The 24,170-nt window shown below is 44.0% G+C and overlaps 1 protein-coding gene across 1 annotated transcript in view; it reads right to left on the bottom strand.

Moving 5' to 3' along the window:
* Nucleotides 1-7,591: 7,591 nt before the first annotated feature.
* The window catches only part of ZBBX (zinc finger B-box domain containing), a 42,221-nt gene continuing 25,642 nt past the window's right edge, over nucleotides 7,592-24,170 (bottom strand). The window contains exons 14-20 of the mRNA XM_060274216.1: nucleotides 23,820-23,995; nucleotides 23,050-23,258; nucleotides 19,191-19,353; nucleotides 17,596-17,748; nucleotides 16,500-16,748; nucleotides 13,743-13,872; nucleotides 7,592-11,902 (exon numbers count right to left, since the gene is read on the bottom strand). Coding sequence (XP_060130199.1) covers nucleotides 11,830-11,902; nucleotides 13,743-13,872; nucleotides 16,500-16,748; nucleotides 17,596-17,748; nucleotides 19,191-19,353; nucleotides 23,050-23,258; nucleotides 23,820-23,995 — 1,153 coding nt within the window. The 3' untranslated portion in view covers nucleotides 7,592-11,829. The remainder of the gene's footprint in view (nucleotides 11,903-13,742; nucleotides 13,873-16,499; nucleotides 16,749-17,595; nucleotides 17,749-19,190; nucleotides 19,354-23,049; nucleotides 23,259-23,819; nucleotides 23,996-24,170) is intronic.

Genomic DNA, 24,170 nt, shown 5'->3' with positions numbered 1-24,170 from the left:
CTTGATCTTCTCCAAGAGGCTCAAACGTCATTTTCTCTACCATGTGTCAAGGATTTTGAAGGATCTAAGAAATATTTCCTGTCCCAACAGCAACCACATTAGTAAATTAATTATCTAGAATAGCTGTAGAGGAGACACAAGTGTCGTTATAAAATGGGGAAATAACTATGAGGAAACATACCAATATTCCTGCAATCTGACCATTAATCATGCTCACAAGGGTATATATATTTATTTTACCCGGTATAGATTCAGGTTAATAGCTTTCATTTTAGGTCAGATGTAATGTTTCACAGAATAGCCTTTGATTTATGGACAGAGGGAATAAATTGAGGGAGTTTTCAAAGTATAATGCAGAAGTGGGGGAGAGAATAATCCCAGAATACAACAGGAAAATTGGGGTCCCAATGTAACAATAGGCAAAATCCAGCCAAAGTTAAGGCATCATAGGAGGGTACGCACAACCCCCTCTATGCACTGAATAAACATATGGAGATGTGGGGCTGTGTGGGATGCCCCAACTCCCTAAAAACCTCCAAGGAAGGAGAGTCCACAACCTCCCAAGGGAGTCCATTCCACTGTTGAACAGCTCCTACTGTCAGAAAGTTCTCCCTGGTGTTTAGTTGGAATCTCCTTTCTTGTAACTTGAAGTCCTTGGTTCAAGTCCTAACCTCCAGAGCAGGAGAAAGAAATATCACTCCATTTTCCATGTGACTGCCCTTGAGATTGTTGGGGACTGTGCTGAGGAGGGCTACAAAGAGGAGGCATGGTGGGAGCTGCCTCCTCCCCCTGACCCTAAATCTCCCCAGAAGCAGGAGGACAGGATAGATTTAGAACAGTGGTTTGCAGAGGGGCATAGTTCAGAAGGGAAAAGCTGGGAAATGCTGGATGAAGAACAGCTACCGGTAGGAGAATGGCTGGAAACACTGGAAGAGAGAGGGTTAACAGATTCACAGTCGTTGTATAGCATCCCCCTAATGGAACACTCCAGCAGGCCCCATGGCCTCCTCTGGCAACTGGAACAGCTACACAGCATCATTCCTGGGCAGTCTTGTGAGCACCCGGTCTTACGCAGAGTAAAGCAGCGCAGATGGAGGTGAGGAGGTATCTGGGCATACCTACTTTATTTCTACTAATTACAGATTAAAGAACATAACAAATACGTATGAGAGGAACAGCCCTCATACAGACATCCTGTTTCATCGCAAGACAGAGCAGAAAGAAAAAGTACAATTGTACCAGAGACGGAAGTCACACAGACAGGCTTCCTTTCTCATGGAACAGAAAGTAAACAATAGGATTGGATGATCCTTGCAATGGGAGGAGTGAAATACTAACCCCCTCCCGACGATCTAGGAGAGCTGAGAAAGTTGCTGAACAGAAAGCACAGCAACTACAAGCTTAGGTTACCAGACGTAGGGGTGACGTGGACTGAGAGGGGCGGGGTGGAGTGTAGCCTTAATTGGAAGCACCACCATTCTTCAAGGGAGACATTCATTATCTCTCACTGTAATTATTAAAGAACTAGTGTATTTCTGCCCATTTAATAACGGGCGCTAGAACATCCTGGGGTTCGGAGAAGCGCTTGTGTAGCGCTTCTCCGAACCCTGGGACCTGTCCTTGCTGTCGGCGGCAGGGGGACAGGAACGGAGGAGGAGAAAGCGCTGCGTTCTCCTCCTCCGTTCCTCTCCCGCAGCCGCCGACAGGAAGAAGACATCCCAGGGTTCGGAGAAGCGCTTGCGCAGCGCTTCTCCGAACCCTGGGACCTGTCCTTGCTGTTGGCGGCAGGGGGACAGGAACGGAGGAGGAGAAAGCGCTGTGTTCTCCTCCTCCGTTCCTCTCCCGCAGCCGCCGACAGGAAGAAGACATCCCAGGGTTCGGAGAAGCGCTTGCGCAGCGCTTCTCCGAACCCTGGGACCTGTCCTTGCTGTCGGCGGCAGGGGGACAGGAACGGAGGAGGAGAAAGCGCTGCGTTCTCCTCCTCCATTCCTCTCCCCCAGCTGCCGACAGGAAGGACGTGCGCACTTTCCCCCCCCCTGCCTCCTCCAACCGCCGCTCCTCACGGCCAGGGAGGGTTGTGAGGAGGCCTTCGCCGGCCTCCACCCTCGCTTCCCTGACGTGCCCTGCAGTGAGGCGGTGTCCGGCGGGAATGACGGTTGGAGGAGGCAGAGGGGGGGGAGAGTGCGCGCGCGCGCAGTCTCTGCTGTCCAATCCCTGTATCCCTGGGCACATGCGCAGTGACCCAGGGACACACGGGACAGCTTGGACGCAGGGACAACTTGGACTTTATATATATAGATTCTAAGTTGCAAGAAGACTCCCTTCACTTTGTTTTGCTTATCTACTGCCAAGGGGGGAGGATGCCGATTCCCTGAAGCCCAACAGAGATATTTGAAGATGGGACATGCCCCGCCGTGCTCAGGGGTTGCAGGCTGGTTTAGGAAGTGCAGAGCAGATCAGGTTGTATGCAGACCTCTGCCCTCCAGTGGAGAAGAACGATCAGACCGGCTACCACTGCTGCCCCCTAAACACACCCCAGCATCTGCCGCTTGGACTGGTCGCCTCACTCTCCCTAAGAACTCAAGAAGATCCCTGCTGGATCAGGCTAAAGTCCCGCATCCTGTCCCCAGTGGCCAACCAGAGAGATGCCTGTGGGAAACCTGAGCATGAGAGCATTCTGTTTTCCCAGTAGCCAACCAGAATCCTATGGGAAGGCTGCAAGCACAACCTTAGCCCAACAGCACTCACACACTTCTGATTGCCAGCAGCTGGTATTCAGAACCATACCGTCTGCAACAGTGGAGGTAAAACACAGTAAATTTTAATGGGATTTCTAGGCTGAACCATATTCATGGGTCAGAGGCGGATTCAGGGAGGTGCAACCGGTTCGCCTGCACTGGGCACCAAGCCGAGAGGCCACTGTAGGAGGCACCACAACGATGGCTTAGAACTGAAGGTGGAAGGCTGCGGGGAGAATTTTGGCATCACACACTGGTTGCTGCTGAAATTCGAAAGCCCAAAGTCCACCACTGCATGTGTTACTCGTATGTAGGGCAGAAGCATGCAAAGTGTAGGGTTGTAAGTAAACAAAGTCCATTATGTGAGTTCCTCCACATGTGCAGGGGCTCCTCACCATCACTTTTCCCACTCAAGTGGAGCTCCTTCCTGCTCAGCAGCAGGAGCTCAGATGTTGTGGTCTCATTACAGAAACGCAGCACGGACTTGTGGAAATAAGGCAGGCATCCCCAAACTTTGGCCCTCCAGATGTTTTGGACTACAATTCCAATCTTCCCCGACCACTGGCCCTGTTAGCTAGGGATCATCGGAGTTGTAGGCCAAAACATCTGGAGGGCCACAGTTTGGGGATGCCTGAAATAAGGCATGACATCAGGAGCAGGGCTGAAAGCACCCACTGCATGCTTACATCCTGCACACAAGTAACACATGCATACATATAGTGCTTCGATGTGCATAAGAGTTACTTTTGTTTTTGTTTTCATCTAGATTGGTTGTAACTCGCCATTCATTGTTTCTCTTCCAGGTTGGTCCCATTAACAACAATAATTAAAGGGTATTTAAAATACAGTCAAAACACAATTAAGGAATGTGCAGCAGCAGTGCAATAATAAATTCAGTTCAGCAGAGAACAACAAAGAGAAGAATGACAAAGGAAGGGATTTTAAAAATGTTTTTAAAGCCTGCTTTTAAATATGGAAGTCTTCCCTGGCAATGGAAAGTCATCAGTGAATGTCCCAGTGGAGTTCACTCAGCAGGGCAGGATGTCACAACTGGAAAAGACTTTTCTCCCATTATCAACCATCTAACCTCTGAATCAGCTGGCAGGCTGCTCTTCTGCCGTCATGAACATGGTCTGGTCAGATACTCCTTCCTATCAATCTGTCTCCTGCCACAACCCAGGGGGCCTCAGTAACTTGAGGGTCTATGTACACTGGAGGAAGGACCATTGCTCATCTACTGCTGCAAACTTCGATTATTGCTGGGACAATGAGTGCCTCCAGACTGTTACTGTTTTAAGCAGGAAAGAATTGGAGCGCATGCCAGAAATTTAGGTTTGTGCAATTACAGCATTCTGCTGCCATAGCACAGCAAATGCACTTTTTAAAAGTGATTTATTTTATTTTATTTGCCATTAGGAAAGTGATGGGAAAATTCACTGGCAATTTTGGGATGAACAAATGATTCATGGGGAGGTGCACAAACACCCAGCAAGCAAATCAGGATGCTCACTGATGTCTAACCTGCTCCGTAAACAAATCAGAATGAATGCTCAATGAAGACTGGACACAGCCCTCCAGATTTCCTTTTTACTGCGCATTCATGATGATTTGTTCTCATGATGATATTGGGGCAGTTACACACACAATCTTGCTTTCAAAATAGTTTGAGCCTGCAGAATTTTCAAGGTAGACGTACTGCTTTGCTTTCAGTCCGTGCATGTCCCATAACTTCCCGCTGAAATCCTGTAACTTTTCATACTACTAATGTTATGGCATGGGGGAGAGTGTCCCCACTTTTGTTGCACTGCTGTATTTCCAGACCGCAATAATGAATTATCATTGGGGAAGCATTGGGGAACTAATAAAATGGAATGGTGCATGGACAATCCAGTATATATCAACCACTAATGGACAATTATTGCATCAATGACACATCACAGACAACATCTGCAAAGAAAACCCAGTCTGGAAAGGTTCGTCCTCCTCCTCCTCCTCCTCCTCTTCTTCTTCTTCTTCTTCTTCTTCTTCTTCTTCTTCTTCTTCTTCTTCTTCTTCTTCTTCTTCTTCTTCTTCTTCTTCTTCTTCTTCTTCTTCTTCTGTATCTGTCATGGATGCTATAGTTGAGATTCCTGCATTGCACCGGTGGGGGGGGGAGTATACCCTTGGGAGTATCTTCCGATTCTATGAGTATATAAATAAAACTCAAACAACTAAGCTTTGTGTGCAAGCAAATGGGGATGGATGCAGGTCATCCAAAGGAGTCTGATTCCAGGAATCAAAAGACAACAGCTCCAAGGTTCTTGAACACCAGCAGGGAATATGCAGATTATCACAAACAGGGCAACAAGGAAATCGAACTCAAGTGGCTGGAAACAAAAAAATATAGGAGGATTCTGTCTCTTTGGGCTGGAGTACCTAATGTGGTGCTCAAATTACAGGTGGGCCAGAGACTTGTTCCCATATCTTTTAGAAAGCTGCTTAGATGCTGCTTTTAGGATGGGATGGTTTCCTAAAAAAAAAAAAATGGGGGGAGTATCATGGGGGTTATGCATTTTGTTTCAGAGCCTCCTACCTTCTCCCACCAATAATGTGTGCACTGCTTAGTTCCAGTTACAGATAAGTAGCCGTGTTGGTCTGCCGTCAAAACAAAATAAAAAATAAAATAGAAAAATTACTTCTGAAGAAGTGTGCAAGCACATGAAAGCTCATACCAATGACAAACTTAGTTGGCCTCTAAGGTGCTACTGAAAGGAATTTTTCTATTTTATTTTTATTTTGCACTGCTTAGATCTGTGTTCCTTCACTGCATTGTGCCCTATCAACTAAACTAATTGATCACCATTGTAAAAAGTAATGTGTGCACTAGGGTGATGACTTTTTTACAACCTCATTTCCCTGTATCATAATTTGATGAGCTTTAATTAAAGATTAGATAAAATCTTACTTTCAAAGAGATTGATAAAAAAAAACCTCATGCACAAAATGATTTTAAAAAAATTATTTATCAGTTTTTTGACCATTTTTGAAGTCACTGTAAGCAGATATAAAATTGAACCCAAGCTTTAGAGTCACATATATACAACATTATATAGGGTCATCAAACCCACAAGGAAGCTTTTTTTAGCTGCAGTAACAGTATAGACGCCGCTAGAGGATGATGTTTTGTTACCTCTCCTGTAGGTTCTTTTCCCAGCATGTCCGGCAGGGTCTGCTAGCTGAGTTTTGAGGTCCCAAAAAGGGGCTTTTACCTTGCACAGGTGTGACATTTGTATACCCTATGTTGCTAAGAACACTCCCCATTGTAGAATGTGGTGTGTCCAAATTTGATACGAAATATATATAGAATTGTTAATACAATTTTATGAATGGTAAAACGGCATACAAAATTTTTTAAAACTGTTTGTGCGTAACCTTTTTAAATATTTCAATGGAATATACCTCATTTTAGTCATTAATAGGCAAAAGTTCATCCATTTGTGCTACAGGAAATAATTTTTGAGGAAAAAAAATTGAAAAAGTCACCACCCTAGTGTGTGTGTGCGCACACACACAAAAAAATATTTATATTCAACAGATTGCATCCATAGAGTCAATAATTCTTCCAGGAAATCTGGAAGATTTATAAAAACTTACACAAAGAGAATTGCGCCCATAGATTCTAGAAAGAGAAAAGTGGGACTAATGAAGCAATATTGATATAATAAAGCACTGTCTGTTTTAAAAGGTATATAGAGTGAAATCACCATAAGCCATCCAAAAATTATAATTCTGTGAACATATTCAGCAGGAGGAAAATTTAGCATGCAAAATATGCTGTGGGAAAGATATTTTGACTTGCAAAGCAGACTCCATCTCTCTTCCAGCATATGAAATGTAAGTTGGTGATGCTTATCTTAAGACAGTTAAGAGAATTTTAATTTGCACTGCAGAATGGAATTGCATATACTAAAGAAGGTTGGCTTTTGAAGTCCCGGCACTTATAAATGTCTGTTAAATTGTCAAAGGTAGCGTGCATCGGCACAGCAACACTGAAAATAATATGCAATCATGACATTTGTATATTATGCTTTGATGAAGTGAATAGCTAAAAAAACACCACAAAAAACCCACCCACTGTAAACTTTCTTTGGACAATGACCTTGTATTTTCTTGTAAAAGAAATGTGGACATCCCATCGTATCTTGGTATGTTGAAAGGAAAGGATTTTATTTCTTTTTTTAAAAAAAACCATCGAAATAGTCTGAAGAAAAGTACTTTATCACTACTTTAGCTTTGACGGTTCCTGATAACTTGAACAGTACTAATCAGAGCTGGACCAAGATATTCATTCTGGCACTGAGGCATAAAATTCAAATGATACTGCCCCCACCCCCATCTGCAATCTGCCAAGCATACAAGATGGATAATGGATACACAGGTCAATAGAACTTAAAGAGTGGCTGCACACTCCTTGCCATTTCTCCTACGCGATCACAGATCCGTCCCGTCCCAGTTGTATGGCACTGCATACCGGCTCACCCCACTGCATGCCATTCCTTTGTGCTGTCTACATTTTGTGCGCACTTCTTACATAAAATACGCACTTTTCCATAAAATGCACTTTTCAGTGCATCAATAAGATGCACATTTGCGTATGGAAAAAAGGGGGATTTTATGCAAATACTTTGCAAAATCTGGAGGTGGTTGCAGAAGAGTCATTGCTGGCAAAAAGGGGGGGGGGAGAGATGCAGCAGGCTCGAAGTACCTTTCCCATCTCTCAGGGAATTTAACTTTCACCCATATAAATATTTGTCCTTCACTTCTCTGTGGAAATGCACTTGGGAACACTTCTCCAAGTGGGGTGCAAAATTTCCCCACCCCTTCTGAAACTTGAGTGGCCCAATTCCCTGACAACAACCCTGCAGGGATGCACAGACATGTACTGCAGCCTTGCTTGCGAGAGTACTTGCAGAATACAGCCCCCTCCATCCACACCAGCAATGTGGAGTGGACCTTTTAAATTTTCCTCTGCAGAAAATGCCCCATTTTGTTAGTTCGTTGGCAACAAGGAACAAATGCCAATTGCAAAGATGGTATTAGGCACGCTTGGCAGGCTCAACATTTTAGCAGTGTTTACTAAATAAAACTAAATGTACTAAATTAGATTGCTCTCCAGGATAGAGCAGGGGACGTTTTTCCATCTTGAGGGCAGCATTCCTTCCTGCACAATCTTTCAGGGGCCACATGACAGGGTGGGTGGGGCCAGAGGAAAAAGGATAGAATGAATGCAATGCATGCAAATTTTACCTTTGGGCAGTAAGCTAGTTTACTCTCTCTCTCTTCTCCATGCCAGTCCTGACTAGTTCAGAGGCCAAAATCTGTTTTGTGTCATCCCGGCATAATGCACTTGTTAAATTGTTTGCTTCCTGCCACACTTGCTCCAGGTATCACAGCAGACGGCTGCATTGCGCTTCTTTCAAACAGGTAAATGCCTAATTACACAGAGACTACAATTCTGTGGCAATCCTTTGTCCACATGCCTCAGTGAATAAAACAATTGTGCAGCTTGGAGGAAAAGGAAGGAGCACTTTGCTAATTAGCACACTTAATCTCTGCACACAGATAATGGTTTTCTGCCACGTCCCATCAGGGCAGGAAGTGGGTTTCGCGACTCCAAAGTGGCAAACAAATGACATTCTGTCAGCTTTCGAACGATAAACACAAAGCGGCTGGTGAGGGTTGCGGGAACAAGCAGGGAGCAAACCGAGCGTGGTCTGGAGTCATCTAATCTCTGCCCTTGGCAGTTAAATGGCAACATCAAACAACCTGAGAAACTAATTCGAGGCAAGCTTAAGCATGCTGCATAAATTTACTAAAAGTTGGCGTTTGCAGACATGGTCTGAGAGCTATTCTTATTGAATGCTTTGGAACAGGGAGGAAAATAGATACCTCTCCACACAAGGCGCTGCAGGATTTGAATCATAGAATTGTAGAGTCGGAAGGGACCACACAAATCCAGTGTTTCCCAAACTTGGGTCTCCTGCTGTTTTTTGGACTATAACGCCTATCATTCCCTGTGGTCAGGGGATGAGGAGAATTGTAGTCCAAAAGTGCTGGAGATCCAAGTTTGGGAAACTCTGAGCTAGTCCATTCCCCTGCAATGCAGGAAACGTTTGCCCAACGTGGGGCTCGAACCCATGGTCCTGAGATTGAGAATCTCATGCTGTTCCTGCTGAGCTATTCCCTTTTGCTCCCAGAACATGTAGTGACGGCTAACAACCTGGAAGGCTTGAAAGGAGAATTAGGCATGCAGAATAAGGCTATCAGTGGCTACTAACCACAATGGTTACGTTCTACTTCTACAGTAAGAGGTTGTTGTTGTTGTTTAGTCGTTTAGTCGTGTCCGACTCTTCGTGACCCCATGGAACAGAGCACGCCAGGCACTCCTGTCTTGCACTGCCTCCCGCAGTTTGGTCAAACTCATGTTCGTAGCTTCGAGAACACTGTCCAACCATCTCGTCCTCTGTCGTCCCCTTCTCCTAGTGCCCTCAATCTTTCCCAACATCAGGGTCTTTTCCAAGGATTCTTCTCTTCTCATGAGGTGGCCAAAGTATTGGAGCCTCAGCTTCACGATCTGTCCTTCCAGGGAGCACTCAGGGCTGATTTCCTTCAGAATGGATAGATTTGATCTTCTTGCAGTCCACGGGACTCTCAAGAGTCTCCTCCAGCACCATAATTCAAAAGCATCAATTCTTTGGTGATCAGCCTTCTTTATGGTCCAGCTCTCACTTCCATACATCACTACTGGGAAAACCATAGCTTTAACTATACGGACCTTTGTCGGCAAGGTGAAGTAAGAGGTAGTGTGCTCTTAAATACCAGTTGCTGAGAATCACAAGTCGGGAGAGCACTGATGCAGTCAGGTACTGCTTATGGGTTTCCCAAGGGTATCTGGTTGGCCGCTGCAAAAGCAGAAAGCTGATCCTGCCTGATCCAGCCGGGCTCTTATTGTTGCACCATTATTATATTATACGTAGTGGGTGATCTTCAATCACATTTGACTCAGAACAGACCCACTGAATTTAATGAACACAGCAGTTATGCCCATTAATTTCAGGGGGTTTACTATAAGGAAAACTTAGCTGAATACCACCAAGCAGAAACTACGTTTCCCATGCTTATTTTAACTAATAAATGCATTTTAGGCACACTTTCCTTCTCCACATATGTTTTTGCAAATATTCCTCGACTGAAGAAAACATTCATAAAATCTGGAATTTTGGGATAGGTGCATTTCAGTTTGTGCATTTTTGGAAAGTCTAAAAAAGGTAGTTTTGAAGTAAGACTTCGAACCGAACTTCCCTCACGTTCGTATTGACAGTGTGGTGCTTAACAAAAATAAGCAGGAGTTATCAACAACTTTAAATCCCAAAGCAGTCATAATTTTTGTATAAACAGCAATAATGAGTGGGTGGCAAGCGAAACAGCATAGCCAAGGGAAGTAATCTGGAAAAGGTTAATGACTGAATTAACAGGGAGCAGCTACTATCCATCCCCATTTCGAAAACTAGTTAAAAGGGCTCTTTGTTCTCTTCTAACATGTTCATAAAAAGTTGCGGTTTTACTGCAAGAGATGCAAAGAGGGTAAACACTTATCAACAAGAACCGTACGACAGACCTAGTGTGACAGCAATGATTATTTTTTTAATGATGGGTCTAAACGAAGTCAGCCATCACCGACAGGAAAAAAAGCTGACAAAAAGAAAACAGAATTAACTTAGTAGCGAGCTAAGATCACACAGAAACTACCAAGGAAAGTGAGAATTAGTTTGTCTTAATATTTACAAAGATTAAAGTGATTCTTGATTCTAGAGTTCTCTCACAGTACTGTTCAGTGCACTTTCAACATTTTTCTTCAAGGAACAGCCAATGAATCAACACATCACCAGTGGAGCACGTTTCCAAGGCAAGATGCCACACAAGTGTAGCCAATTCTTGGGGACCGGGACTTATGGTGATAATGCCTGTTGAATAAAGGCCCACACCACTGCTATAAGCCCGTTGGGGACCCTCCATGAAGTATTAACCACAGTGTCTTTTGACACCACAAATTTATTGTGGCACAAGCTTTTGTGGACTACAGTCCACTTCATGCATCTGACCATAGTTCACCAAAAGTGCTGCAATAAATTTGCTGCCCTTTAAAGGTGCCACGAGCCTCTTTTGCCGAGGACCCATACCAGCCTCTTGCTGGTAGGATAGCAGCAAAAAAGGACATTTGTGGGTAAAGCCATGTCAGCTAAGCTTATATAAGGCAATCTTGAGTTTGTGGTATTCAAAAAACTGATACCAAATCAACCTGAAGGTACTGTTCTGTGTTGATGTTCTAGGACTGTTTTCAATTTTCATACTGTTATCCACCATTAAGTTCTGTCTAGGAATAAGGAAGATCTCCTGGGTTCTTCCTTCCAAGTATACAAGACCCAGAGAGTTGAGAGCCTGAACAGCAGCACTCTTGTTAGGGAAGAGAGGAATACTGCAACATTTTGCTGCAGGTCCCCCACTTGTTACATAACAGTCAAAGCCATGCCAGCAGCCTGATCATACAATACAGCTGGAATTTGCAGCTTTCCCACCAAGGCTGCTATCTCCATAAACCAGAAAGCAGCCTTATAGCTGCAAACCTCCTCTAGCGAACAGCAACTAAAAAAATCGTTATAATGGAACAATACACCAATCCTCCTCTTGCTTGGCCCGGGTGAACCAAATTCATCTTTTGCAAGGAAAACACATAATTTTGTGTTTTTCTTTATATGGATTTGCTGGCCACGTTGGGAGCTTTTCTGGTTGAAGGGCAAGGTACAGATGCATTGAATAAATATAAAAGGAGAAGACAATGGAAGTAGGAAGAGCCCAAAATTGTTTCTCTCTGTTTGTTTTTCTGCATCAACATGCATTTTATTTATTTGAGATTTGTCTTCACATCAGCTCAGTTAACCTGGCATGCTGGGGAGATAAGCGCCTTGGCCTGATGATTTTATATGGATTGAAGCAGAATGATACATCAAGTTCGATTCCTCTCTCTGTGTGTGTGTGTTTCTGTGTGTGTTTTTCACTGCAGTTCTATCACCTGCTGCTTGTCCCTCTGGTCTTCCTCATCGTCTGTATGGCTTTCGCCATAAACTCTAAAAATAAAACATAATTAAAAGGTTCAGCTGTTTTGTTTCCAGAAATCCAAATGCAGGCAAGTTCCCGATACAGAGATAAGATTAATTACAATGAAGCAAAACAGATATGTAACCAGTGGCTTGCATCCATTTAAGTGATACCCACTGAAATTGCTGGGCTTGTTAGTCATGCCCATTGACTTCCATAGGTCTACTGCGATTATGACTTGGTTAGATTCAACCTATTATCGCTCTCGGATTGGCGTAGAAGATCAGACCACCTACTGTTTGGCCAAAAGGTTTCGGAAAGCGGAAATTATTTGTCCTGTTCCGTCCATTCCTTTAAAGCCTTTGCCAAATATAAAACAGGAAGTAACACACAAAACTAAAAACTAAAGTCTCTTACAAATGGGCAGGAACCCCCAAACTGCGGCCCTCCAGATGTTTTGGCCTACAACTCCCATGATCCCTAGCTAAGAGGGCCAGTGGTCAGGGATGATGGGAATTGTAGTCCAAAACATCTGGAGGGCCAAAGTTTGGGGATGCCCGTGTTAGGGTATAATGCAAAAAAGGTGAGAACCTGCCCTCATAGAATCACAGAACTGTAGAACTGGAAGGGGCCACGATGGTGATCTAATGCAGGAATCTTTTGTACAACGTGGGGCTAGAACCCACAATCCAGAGATTAAGAGCCTTGTGCTCTACCAACTGAGCTATATTCAGGCCCTTTTGCCTACCTTCTGACTTACAACCAATCCAGGGAGTGGCAATGGTTGTCAGCCTCCTCCACAGTCTCCATGTTTATAGTCACTGTGGAACGGAATATGGAGGATGTTGGAAACAAAATCAAAATTAGCTGGCTCTGCCTATTGTTGGAGCACTTCTCCATTGGGTACACTTGATACCCAAAGCTTAACATACCTCAAAGTAAAAAAAAATTAGTTCCCGTTTTTCTAAAGAAAGTAATCTCTGCTGCCTGTATAGCTGCCAAGTCTCCCGTATTCGCCAGAAAATCCCCATTTTTCCAGCTGTTCCTAGCTGAAAAAACGGATTTTTTTGTTTTTCCCCGGTTTATTCTGGTGCGGCGCCATTTTGGAACTGGGCGGAGCATGCTCAGAAGCGACTTTTGATGCTGCTCTGCCCAGTTCCAAAATGGCTGCAATGCGACTTCTGGCGCGGTGGCCATTTTGGAACTGGGCAAAGCAGCATCAAAAGTCACTTCTGAGCATGCTCTGCCCAGTTCCAAAATGGCGGCAGCGCTACTTCCGGTCTGCTACTTCTGGCCTGGTCCCTTATTTCTCTGACAGCAACTTGGCAGGTATGGCTGCCTGCCCCCCCCCCCCCCACGATCACAGAAAGAACCTTGTTGCATGTTACATGTGAAGCTTGGAGGCGATCTTACTGTTCTTATATGTCTGGGGCAAGAAAAAGCCCTTGGTGCAACCATGGTGGGAGATAGCAGGCTTTGGAAAAAGCAGGATGATAAAGTGTCCTGAACAGGGTTCTCATTAGAAGGCTCTATTTTTTTTATTAAAAAAAAGAACAAAAGTTAATGCTTTCAAATCTTGCATAATTAATCACTTCTCAGTGAAGAGGAAGATGAGCTGATAATTGGGAAACAAGCCATATTAGCAGATAATTAGGAAAAATAAATTAACCTAGATGAGAGGCTGTAGGACTCCTCTGGCAAACCATGCAGACCTCTAGCGTTTGTAAGCAGAATTCCGATTTGATTTTGCCGCATGTGTTGTATAAAGGAACGTTCGTTGTTACACATTATGTGAAATGCTGGGTTTTGGAGTTTGGTTTTTACATTTCTTTTATCCTCTTGTAAAAGTTCATGGCAAGATTAACTCACCTTATAGCATCACCTTTACTGTAGTCTTTTATTTCATGGCTATTAAGGAAATCGGGAAGATTCTGACATGCCCCCTTTGAATGTCTACTGAAATCTCCAGAGCTTAAGTCACTGAATTCTTCCCAAGGATCTGAAATTTGGTAAGTGTTCTTTTTAGTAACAAGCAACAGAAATACTAAGATGCCTAAAATTCTCACAGAGCATGAGAAAGAATAGTCAGAGCCGTCAAAATGTGACATATTGTGTATTAAAATTGGGGGAGGGGGATATACTCCAGTTCAAAATACTGCTAGAAACTCTCCAATGTAGAGCAAGTCCATAGTACTATAGTACATAATGCATAGCACCTGCCTCTGTTATTATACCCTCATGAGAGCATCCCAAACTGCCGATTCAGCACTTTAGTGCTAAACTGGAAATGCTAGCAAAGGCTTCACTCCAACTGATCCTGCAATTCTCCCTGTCTGCACTCTGCACGGATTAACAGGGGTAGGCCCAGCTTCTGTGCATCTTGTGGAAACTGCATGGGAGACTGAGCGCACCTGAGAGTCACCCAAAATCTGGTGCAGGGTGGTCATGTTTTGATTCCAACAAGTTGTGGGCCAATGGGTTGCTCAAAACAATCCCGTCTGTGGCATTTGAATTTCACTACAGAGACTAGAATCCCTGTCTTGAGGGTTAATGTATACAGTGGTACCTCGCAAGACGAAATCAATTCGTTCCGCGAGTCGCTTCGTATAGCGGAAATTTCGTCTTCCGAAACTCGGATTACCATTTACCCGGTTTACCCAGTCTACCCATTTAATTAATGCATTCCTATTCGTCTTGCAAAGCGCAGCCATAGGAAACTTCATCTAGCGAGACGCCTCGCACAACGCAAAACGCTTTCGTCTTGCAAGTTTTTCGTTGCACGAGGCATTCGTCTTGTGGTACCACTGTTTTCTAGACTTGATTCTAGAGCACACAGTATTTTTCAATGGAAGTAATTCGCACTTTCTGCTAAAACTGAGTGATGAATGTGCAATGTATGAACTTGTCCCTGTCCGAGCTTCTGCTTGCTATTTCTGCTCACTAATACCCCATGCCTATCCCTAAACCCTCTCTACTCTTTATTATTCCAACTAGTGTATTTCAGCCCGTTCAATAACGGGCGCTAGAACATCTGTCCTTGCTGTTGGCGGCAGGGGGACAGGAACGGAGGAGGAGTAAGCGCTGCTTTCTCCTCCTCCGTTCCTCTCCGCAGCCGCCGACAGGAAGGAGACATCCCAGGGTTTGGAGAAGCGCTTGCGCAGCGCTTCTCCAAACCCTGGGACCTGTCCTTGCTGTCGGCGGCAGGGGGACAGGAACGGAGGAGGAGAAAGCGCTGTGTTCTCCTCCTCCGTTCCTCTCCCGCAGCCGCCGACAGCAAGGAAACATCCCAGGGTTCGGAGAAGCGCTTGCGCAGCGCTTCTCCGAACCCTGGGACCTGTCCTTCCTGTCGGCGGTTGCGGGAGAGGAACGGAGGAGGAGAAAGCGCTGCGTTCTCCTCCTCCATTCCTCTCCCGCAGCCGCCGACAGCAAGGAGACATCCCAGGGTTCGGAGAAGCGCTTGCACAGCGCTTCTCCGAACCCTGGGACCTGTCCTTGCTGTCGGTGGCAGCCGCCAACAGGAAGGACGCGGGACACAGGGAGGGTTGGGAGGAGGCATCCGCGGGAGGGTTGGGAGGAGGCATCCGCCGGCCTCCACCCTCGCTTCACTGACGTGCCCTGCAGTGAGGCGGTGTCCAACGGGAGCGGCGGTTGGAGGAGGCAGGGGGGAGAGTGCACGTGTGCAGTCTCTGCTGTCCAATCCCTGTGTCCCTGGGGCACATGCACAGTAACCCAGGGACACACGGGACAACTGGACGCAGAGACACTTGCACTTTATTATATAGGATTCATTTCTACAAGCCCCCCTTTTTGCCCCTGCATCAGGGTCCTCTAAACCCTCCACAAGCAGAACCTACACAGACTGCTCCAATTATTCTATAACTCCAATATGCTATGCCAGAGACAAGGAATCTCAAGCCTGGGAATCAAATGTGGCCCCTGGACCTCTCTATCTGGCCCTTGGGACTCTCCACAGGCCACACAACCTTCTGAGCCACACCCCTCACCACCCCTATTCTGCACTCTCCTCAAGTGCTCTTGCCAGGCTAGAAGGCGTCCTTGAACTCTGATTATGTTGGTTGCTTGGCTGGCTGGAGCATAGAGGGCAAAAACTGAGCCAAAACTAACAAAAGGAATTTCAATAGGGACAAATGTAAGGTTTTGACACTGGCTACACAAATATAAGCTGGGAGACACCTGGATATTAGGGTCTTAGTAGACCACAAGCTTAACATGAGTCAATAGTGTGATGCAGCAGCAAAAAATGCTAATGCTATTCTAGGCTGCATCAACAGAAGTACAGTGTCCAGATCAGGGGTAGTAACTGCTCTCTTCTGTCTTCATCCAAGATGATCAAGGGTTGGGAACCAAACCTTATGAGGAACAGTTGAGGGAGTTGGGCATGTTTAGTTTGTGCCTGCCCGACATCACTCAATGTTTGCCTAGGGATCAGGGAATCAGAGAAGTGTTGTTGCTTATGTCCCAATATTGTGGACTTCCTTCTTTATAATCCAGAGAATATGGGAAAATGAAAAACACCCGGCTGAGCATAAACGCAGACTATACAGATAATCAAGCTACCAAAAATACATCTTTCAGAATGGGAGTTTAATGATATTGCATAATTACCCGCATTACTTTGCCATTCGTCTTCTAAATCTGCTAAGGCTTGTTGATCAGTACTGTATTCCAAGAAAGGATCATCATGTTCGGTGACATCAATGCCTTCAATTTCTGAAATTTCAGAAGCTGCTCGGGATAAAGGCCAGGTAGCTGAGCTTTTGGATCCTGACTGAAGAACTGAAGAAGGGCGAAGTGTGGGCGTGATGGTTCTGCAAAAAGGAATATTTGCAGAAAGGGGCCTTGCAGAAGCATTTTCTGAAAACATGAGAATGATTTGCTGTTAAAGACCTGCTATAAAAATTTCCTTTTCTAAAGGCTTGCATAAAAGGTCCTTCCCTGTTCTAGAAAACATTGTGCATGGGTCCAAATGGTGTTTACAAACACACTAAGCAACACTGCATCCCCAAATCCAGAAACCACATCAATCTGGACAGGAATCAGGCTGAAGCAATGTTGAAGTCCCAGTTATACCAAACTTTTTTTTAACATGAAACCCCAAAAAATGAAAGCATGAAAACTCGTTATACTTGCGCATACAGTCATGAAGTAACAGGACCAGGAGGAAAATTAAAAGTATGTTGTTCTGTGATATGTTAAAATAGGAGTTTTCAACCAAAGTATTGTTTTTGTACATCTGCAAACTTTGTGGTTTCCCCCCCCCCCCCACATCCTCTTATGTGTAGGTGGTACTGTTTTGGACCCACTAATAGCAAATTCATGCTCCACACTTGGAGAAGGAGTTTATTATTAGTATATATGACATTATCAATAAATGAACTCTTGCAACCCATATTTTGATTTTTTTTTAAAAAAATATCTTTTTTTCAAGAAAAGTCAGATACTTCACTCAGGAGTTATATATTCAAGGCACTAAAGCCTCCCCACCCCAATTTGTCATTATAATTACACACACCCCTCCTCCTTCTACTCGGTTCAGTTCTTGTTCTGTGAGCTGGAAGGTGAATTTGTAAAGTAGGGAGCCTCTAGTCCTCATGGAGGCTCTCTGCACATTTTGAAACCCGGGAAAATCAGGAATAGCAACAGCGGATGTACTTCGGCCTGGTTTCACAGTGCAAGCATGCGTTTTAAGTAGGGCTCTTACCAATGGACGACTTCGACCAATAAGCTCGTGGACATGGGCTTTGCCTTCCCAGTCTACTTGATGGTCTGCCAAGCTCTGTTTCCAAGACATCTTGCACTACAGACTCATTAGCACATTCACTTAAGCTGAACTGCCTCATCCACTGCTGAGACCCTGGAGTTGAAAAGGGTAGATGTTTAACTCACACAATCAGAGTTTTCTTCTTAAGCATTATTTGGTTGGACAGATTGCACCTGCCTTTAAATGCATCCACACAGATTATTTACATGCACTGGGTCCTCACTCCAATCCCAGGACTTGCAGGTCATACTTTATAGGAGTTCTGCCTCTTCTTTCCCTGGTCCCGTGCCTTCAATAACAAACTGGCACACAGAAATGAAACAGATGAAGTTTTCCCAACTATTTGCTTCCATGCGCAGCTAAGGTTTCAACTTCTACAATTCTGTGCGTCAAGCTGCTCTTTGAGGTCTAATTCCAGTAAATGGGACTTACACAGCACAGATAGAATGAGGGGTGGGAAAGAGAGAAAAATGCAAGCTTCGATTGGTTTAATCGCCACAATCAGTCCACTAGATCGTTAGCTGATTAATTGATGGCACCAGCGTCAATGAACAAGGGTGACTTTCAATCCACAAACTGTTAATTTTTAGAGGCTCTCCTGTTTTATGTAATAAAGAATGAAGAGGGGGGTCTTTACTGCTGCATATGGACTTACAGTTGATTAAATTATCTCTGGTCCTTAAACATGTCAACAAGCACCCATACTGAGATTCTGCTAATATGCACATTTAATTATTTGTTAATTAAGATCTGTTAAAAGGCAGGTGATCAGATCAAACAAAAAACCTTTCATTGGATGTAAGTGGTCTTTCAGATATTTTATTTATTTTATTTGCTTAATAAAATTTATATGTTACCTGGTTGTAAAAAATAAAAATCTCTAAGCGGTTTTCAAAAGTATAAAATGAAACATTGAAATTATCAATACAAAACAGTTAAAATTAGGTATTTTAAAATATTTGTAAGATGATTAGAATAAACAGAAGCTAAAAAGAAATGAAACACATATAATTTCTCCACATCTAGACAGGTTTGCCTGAACAAAAACATTTTAAGCAACTCGCTTGTTAATTTTCATTTAACAATTAGCTTGTGTACTCAAGCAACTGATTTATGACTGCTAATGGCTCTTTAATAATTTCCCAAAGAGCTTAATGCACAGTTATTAAGGGAAAACAGGCCTCATCAAAGCTTTGCTTTAGAGAGGAAAATCAAGACATTTCCAGGTGACTTACATAATTGCATTTCCCACTACAAGTATGATAAACACGGCTTTACAACTTAAGGCATGAAAGAATGACATGCTTTTGTCTCGTTGGTTTTGCCGCTACAATCTTTTCCTTGCGCCTTTTCTCAGTATGGCAGTTACACCAGCTTATGCCAAATGCACTTACACATGATGTCCTAGACCTGGCATATCCAGATAAGGATGCTTTGTGTACTTAAATATGCAACTGAGGCTACCATGCCCTAAAGCCAATGTGCTCAGTAAGCAACACGCATGGAAACGGAGGTGTTTGATTCTGCATTACTACCTGAAAATGAAATGCCACTGCTTGGCGATTGCCTGCCTGCACGTGGCGAAGGAAACGATTCCGTCATAACTTGCTCACGGCTTGTATCCATTGTAAAGAATTCCTCAAGCCCTCGATATGGGCTGCAGCTAGGTTTCTCCTTCTGGGCTATTTCCTGTAACAACTAGGGAGAAAAGGGAGATTGGGAAGACAATGCTGTTTTGAAGCCACTTGACATAAGCTCTCCTAGCAACACTGCATTTTTAAAATTTGAAATCTTCTATGTCCTGGTGAAGAAAGAATGGTTAAACCAGGTTAGCACTAACCATGGTGCACTGTGTTAGTACTAACCCAGGTGTACCTTTCTGACCTAAATTAACCTGTGTCTAAGTGGGGTTTTACATGAAAACACCAACATGGCTTGATTGTCATTTTGCAAGCATTTTGCAAGCAAGAGCAATTGTCATTTTGCAAGCAAGAGCAATTCGGAGAGGCTGATAAGCTGCCTTAACCATGGTTTGCTTGACATAGATGGAACAGTGACAATTTAATCCTACGTATATTTGCTTGGAAGGCCCCTGAGTTCAGTGGGACTTGCTCCCAACAAAGTATACTTACAATGGCCGCTTTCATCCTGGTTGGAAAAAGCGACTCAATCAGTTTTACAACCTGGTTTGTAGCCAATCCTTAACAATGGTTTAATACACCATGGCCAATCTCTATGTCTGTAGAGGCCCTATACGGTGTACAGCTTTACCCTTAAAACTATTCTTTAAATATCATACGGATATTAAAAAGCTAAAGTTATCCACATGTATTATCTTGTCTTTCTTCAAAAAGCTAGTAATTTTGGCAATGTTGAAATTCGCTTAGTTACACAGGGTTGAAATTATGCATAAAAATGAAACTCAAACTTTTAAAAGGTCACAAAAACTGCATTGCCGTGGTTGCATTAAATACATTCAGTGTACATCTTACAAGGCAAGCCCAAAAAGTCATCTATTATATATTGTGTCACCGAGACTTTAGAGTCTGTGGGCCTCCAGATTTTGTTGCAACCACAACTCATAGCATCCCATACCACTGGCCATGCTGGCTGGGGTTGATGGAAATGCAGGATCAAAGTTTCCCAAATGTCTGCTTTAAGAATACTCTGAAATTTCTGCCAATGATAGAGTCCAGCAAGCTATTGATCTGTTTTCCTACAATATGAGTCCCTAACCGTATTCCCAGCCCCCCCCCCAGAGCTAACAAATGAGAGCAAAATCCTAGCCACTGCTTCTTATTTCTCTTCACTTCCTGTCTTTTTTTTTTATTAAAAAAAATTGTGGTTGTCATCATAACAGAAAAAAATCAAGGTTCAAATCAACATTGCATACACAAAATGCAGTTCCATTAAAAAAATTATGTTGTATTTAGGGAAGGCAAACATCTTATCAAATTAACAATTGTCCTTTAATCAATCTTCAAGTTATACAACCAACCAACAAACAAAAACACTTTAACAACTCAAAAGAGAGGGGGGGAAAACTACCCAAAAAACCACAGATCATATTAGAAACATATCCTCCAAATCTATCACACTGAAATATTTTTCCCCTCCAATTTTTAATGAATAAATCTAGTCCTTGTCCTTGCTTACTCCTTAAATAATAAATCACTTTCAGTGACAGGCAGTCTGACCTACTGATGCGGCTTCTGCTTTTTGCGGGGGGGGGGGGGGTGTGTGTTTATAAACAACTTGGCTAATATTGTTCCTAGATGTTGAAACACAGAGCAATATGAACCCCTCTACAAAGCCATCAAAGTCTAAGAAAGCCAAATCAAGCAAAAGTAAAAGAAGGTAAAAGGTAAAGGTAAAGGACCACTGACAGTTAAGTCCAGTCGCAGATGACTCTGGGGTTGCGGCCGGCACTCATCTCGCTTTACAGGCTTTACAGGCCGGGGGAGCCGGCATTTATCTGCAGTTTTTTCGGGTTATGTGGCCAGCATGACTAAGCCGCTTCTGGTTTAACGGAACACCAAAACCAGAGCAGCGCTCAGAAACGCCGTTTACCTTCCCGCCGGAGCGGTACCTATTTATCTACTTGCACTTTTTTGGGGTGTGCTTTCAAACTGCAAGGTTGGCAGGAGGTGGGACCAAGCAACGGGAGCTCACCCCGTTGCAGGGATTCGAACTGCCAACCTTCTGATCGGCAAGCCCAAGAGGCTCAGTGGTTTAGACCACCCGCGTCCCCAAAGGAAGGTAGTAGTATGTAATAAAGAACTATTCTATCATCCTCTCCTAGCATGATGACAATGAAACTTTCTCTGCACTGTGGCCCTGTTGAGCTGCTGACCATTGGCTTGTAACTAAGAATGGATTAAAGGGTGAGCACACACCCTTCAGAAATGGTTTACACCTGTATAACTTTTTAAAGATGATCCCTTTAGCAGAATCCTAATGTCCTGCTTGATTCTGTTCATAGATTTTTGCTGGAAAACAAAATATGCTGGCACAAAAAAATTATTTATACAGGCAGCAACCATTTAGGCACATCCAATCGAATGACAATTGCTGATGTGCAGGTCCTTTCGGACCCAGAAGAAAGCAGAATGGGGGCAAAACAGGAGCAGGGCGGGGGGGATGGAGTACCCTGATGCGTGCTCTATCGACATGCATGGGGGCCGGGAACATAACCTCCGCAAGCAATGTTCTACGACTGTGTATTCTTCAGTTCTACAATTTATGTACACTTAATCACAATTGTCTCTAAACTAAAAAAAGAAAAGAAAATCCTCCAATTTCAGGCACTCTCAAGACCCTTCCCAAAAGTCAATTGCATGGGTGTGTGGGAGATTAAAACAGTAAGGAGGAGGAGGAGGAGGAGGAGGAGGAGGAGGAGGAGGAGGAGGAGGAGGAGGAGGAGGAGGAGGAGGAAATCATCTTCCCAATGTCCCACCAGGCAGGAGTTACGTGGGGCCTCTTCATTCCTAGAATGGGAGCAAATGGGAGGGGGCTCCCTTGAGATTCTTTTGGACGGTGGGTAGGATTTTCTCCCCCCTTGCTGGGGATTTCCTTTTGGATTCTGTTCAGGGAGCCACCCATGGGGAAAAGTATGTGGATGCCGGATAATCCATTGAAATGAATCTTTTCCATTTGTTGGATCCTTTCATTGAATTATTCTATGAATGGGAAATATTGCCACCAAAGAGTCCTAAAGGAAACAGGGTGAGGGAGAGGAAATGCCAGCAGTCAACCAGTAGGTAGAGCCAACCTATGCTTTTACTTGCTTGGGTAGAAACTTGTTGTTTATTTGCTGCATTTATACCCCACCGTTTTTCTTCTTCAAGGAGCTCAAGGTGGCATACTTGGTTCTCCCTCTTCTTATTTAATCCCCGCAACAACCCTATGAGGTAGGCTAGTCTGAGAGGTGGAACTAGTCCAAGGCCACCCAAAGAGCTTCATGGTTTATACTAAGACTGGCAGAAACCCTTCAGGATTTCTCTCCCAGCCCTACCCAGAGATACCAGGGATTGGACCCAGAACCTTCTGCATGCAAAGCAGATGCTCTCTCACTGAGCCAGAGCCCTTCCCTCTGCAGAGACTTGGGAATAAGAAAGCTTCTTTCCCTCTGCATCCTATGCTGTCCCCTTTCCCCACACCTGCTCTTCTTATCCCTCCGGACAGATGAAACAATGCAGTGGGTTCAACTGGCACAAAAATGGCCCCATTCACAAGATGAAATGAAAAAAAAGTGCAGTGCGCCATACAAGACAGAAATTTATTCCTGCTGTTATTCTACTAATAGTTCAACAAATAATGAGGAAATGGCACCCACCCCCTCTCCCCAAAAAACAAAAGCTTGAGTTTAATTCATTTTATTTATTTATTTGTTACCACTGAAGACTTGGCAGTGAGTGGCGACACTTCGTGCGACTCTGCAAACATCGCTGCGCAAGGTTCCCTTGGAGCCAATTTGGGTGGTCTAGAAGCCTGTTCTGATTTCTTGCAAGTGTTAAACTTCCTTGTCTTGTAATGCTTCTCTTCTGCTGCAGCTCCTTTAAAAGGGGTGCTAGGAACCGCTTCCTCTGCGCCGGAACAGCCCCAAGCGAGCGAGAGAGAGAAACCATGTCAGTTCAAATCCCTGCATGTAGTTTCTCAAATGGCTGCCTTAAAATAGGCCATTAACACACAAGTTACATCAATTCGCATGTAAAACCAGGGACCCGCACTCGAGGGCTGCACATCCAGACAGAAGCTAGGAACAAAGTATGCTCAGTCCACAAAAGAACTGTGCATGTAAGTTTGGAAGCAGGCCAATAGCTATATTTTATTATTTCCTCCTTGCCACATTTCACCTTAAGCTGTTTCCCTTAAACAAGTCTTTACTCGGTGGTACATACTCCAGGAATGATGCTTAAGGGTCAAAGGCTCATGTAGCATTTCTGAATACTGGGAGATTCAGGCCTCCTGCCTGACTGCATAGTCAACAGAAACAGTTAGTTGTGCATAGAGGTTAAAAGGCACCCACTATTGGTTTTTAGGAAGGTGTGCGCCCTTGGGAATAAGCACAGAAGTTGTCACTTATCCACGGGATAAGACATCTGTACAAACACAAACCACCTACTCTGGGGGAGAAAACTATGTCAACATAAATCCTCTTTTACCAGTAGAAGTGACTACCATAAGCTCACCTCGAGGTGTTTCTTCCTGTTTATTGTGAAGCACATTTACACACTGTTCTTTCTGAGCTGCAGATGAAAGCGATGACCTGGTGGTAATATTGCCAGCTTGCGCCAGAAAAACGTCAGGTTCAGTTTTCTGATTTTCCAACATGGGACCACTTGAGGTACGAGACAAAAATTGGAACAGAAAATGACCAGATTGCCACATTAAAGCATCTTCCTACAGGTCTATGGGAGATAAACATATATAAATACATATATATTTGTGTGTGTGTGTGTGTGTGTGTGTGTGTGTGTGAGAGAGAGAGAGAGAGAGAGAGAGAGAGAGAGAGA

The sequence above is a fragment of the Zootoca vivipara genome, chromosome 5, assembly GCF_963506605.1.
Source record: "Zootoca vivipara chromosome 5, rZooViv1.1, whole genome shotgun sequence".
NCBI lineage: Eukaryota > Metazoa > Chordata > Lepidosauria > Squamata > Lacertidae > Zootoca > Zootoca vivipara.
This window is presented reverse-complemented; position numbering and strand designations above follow the sequence as displayed.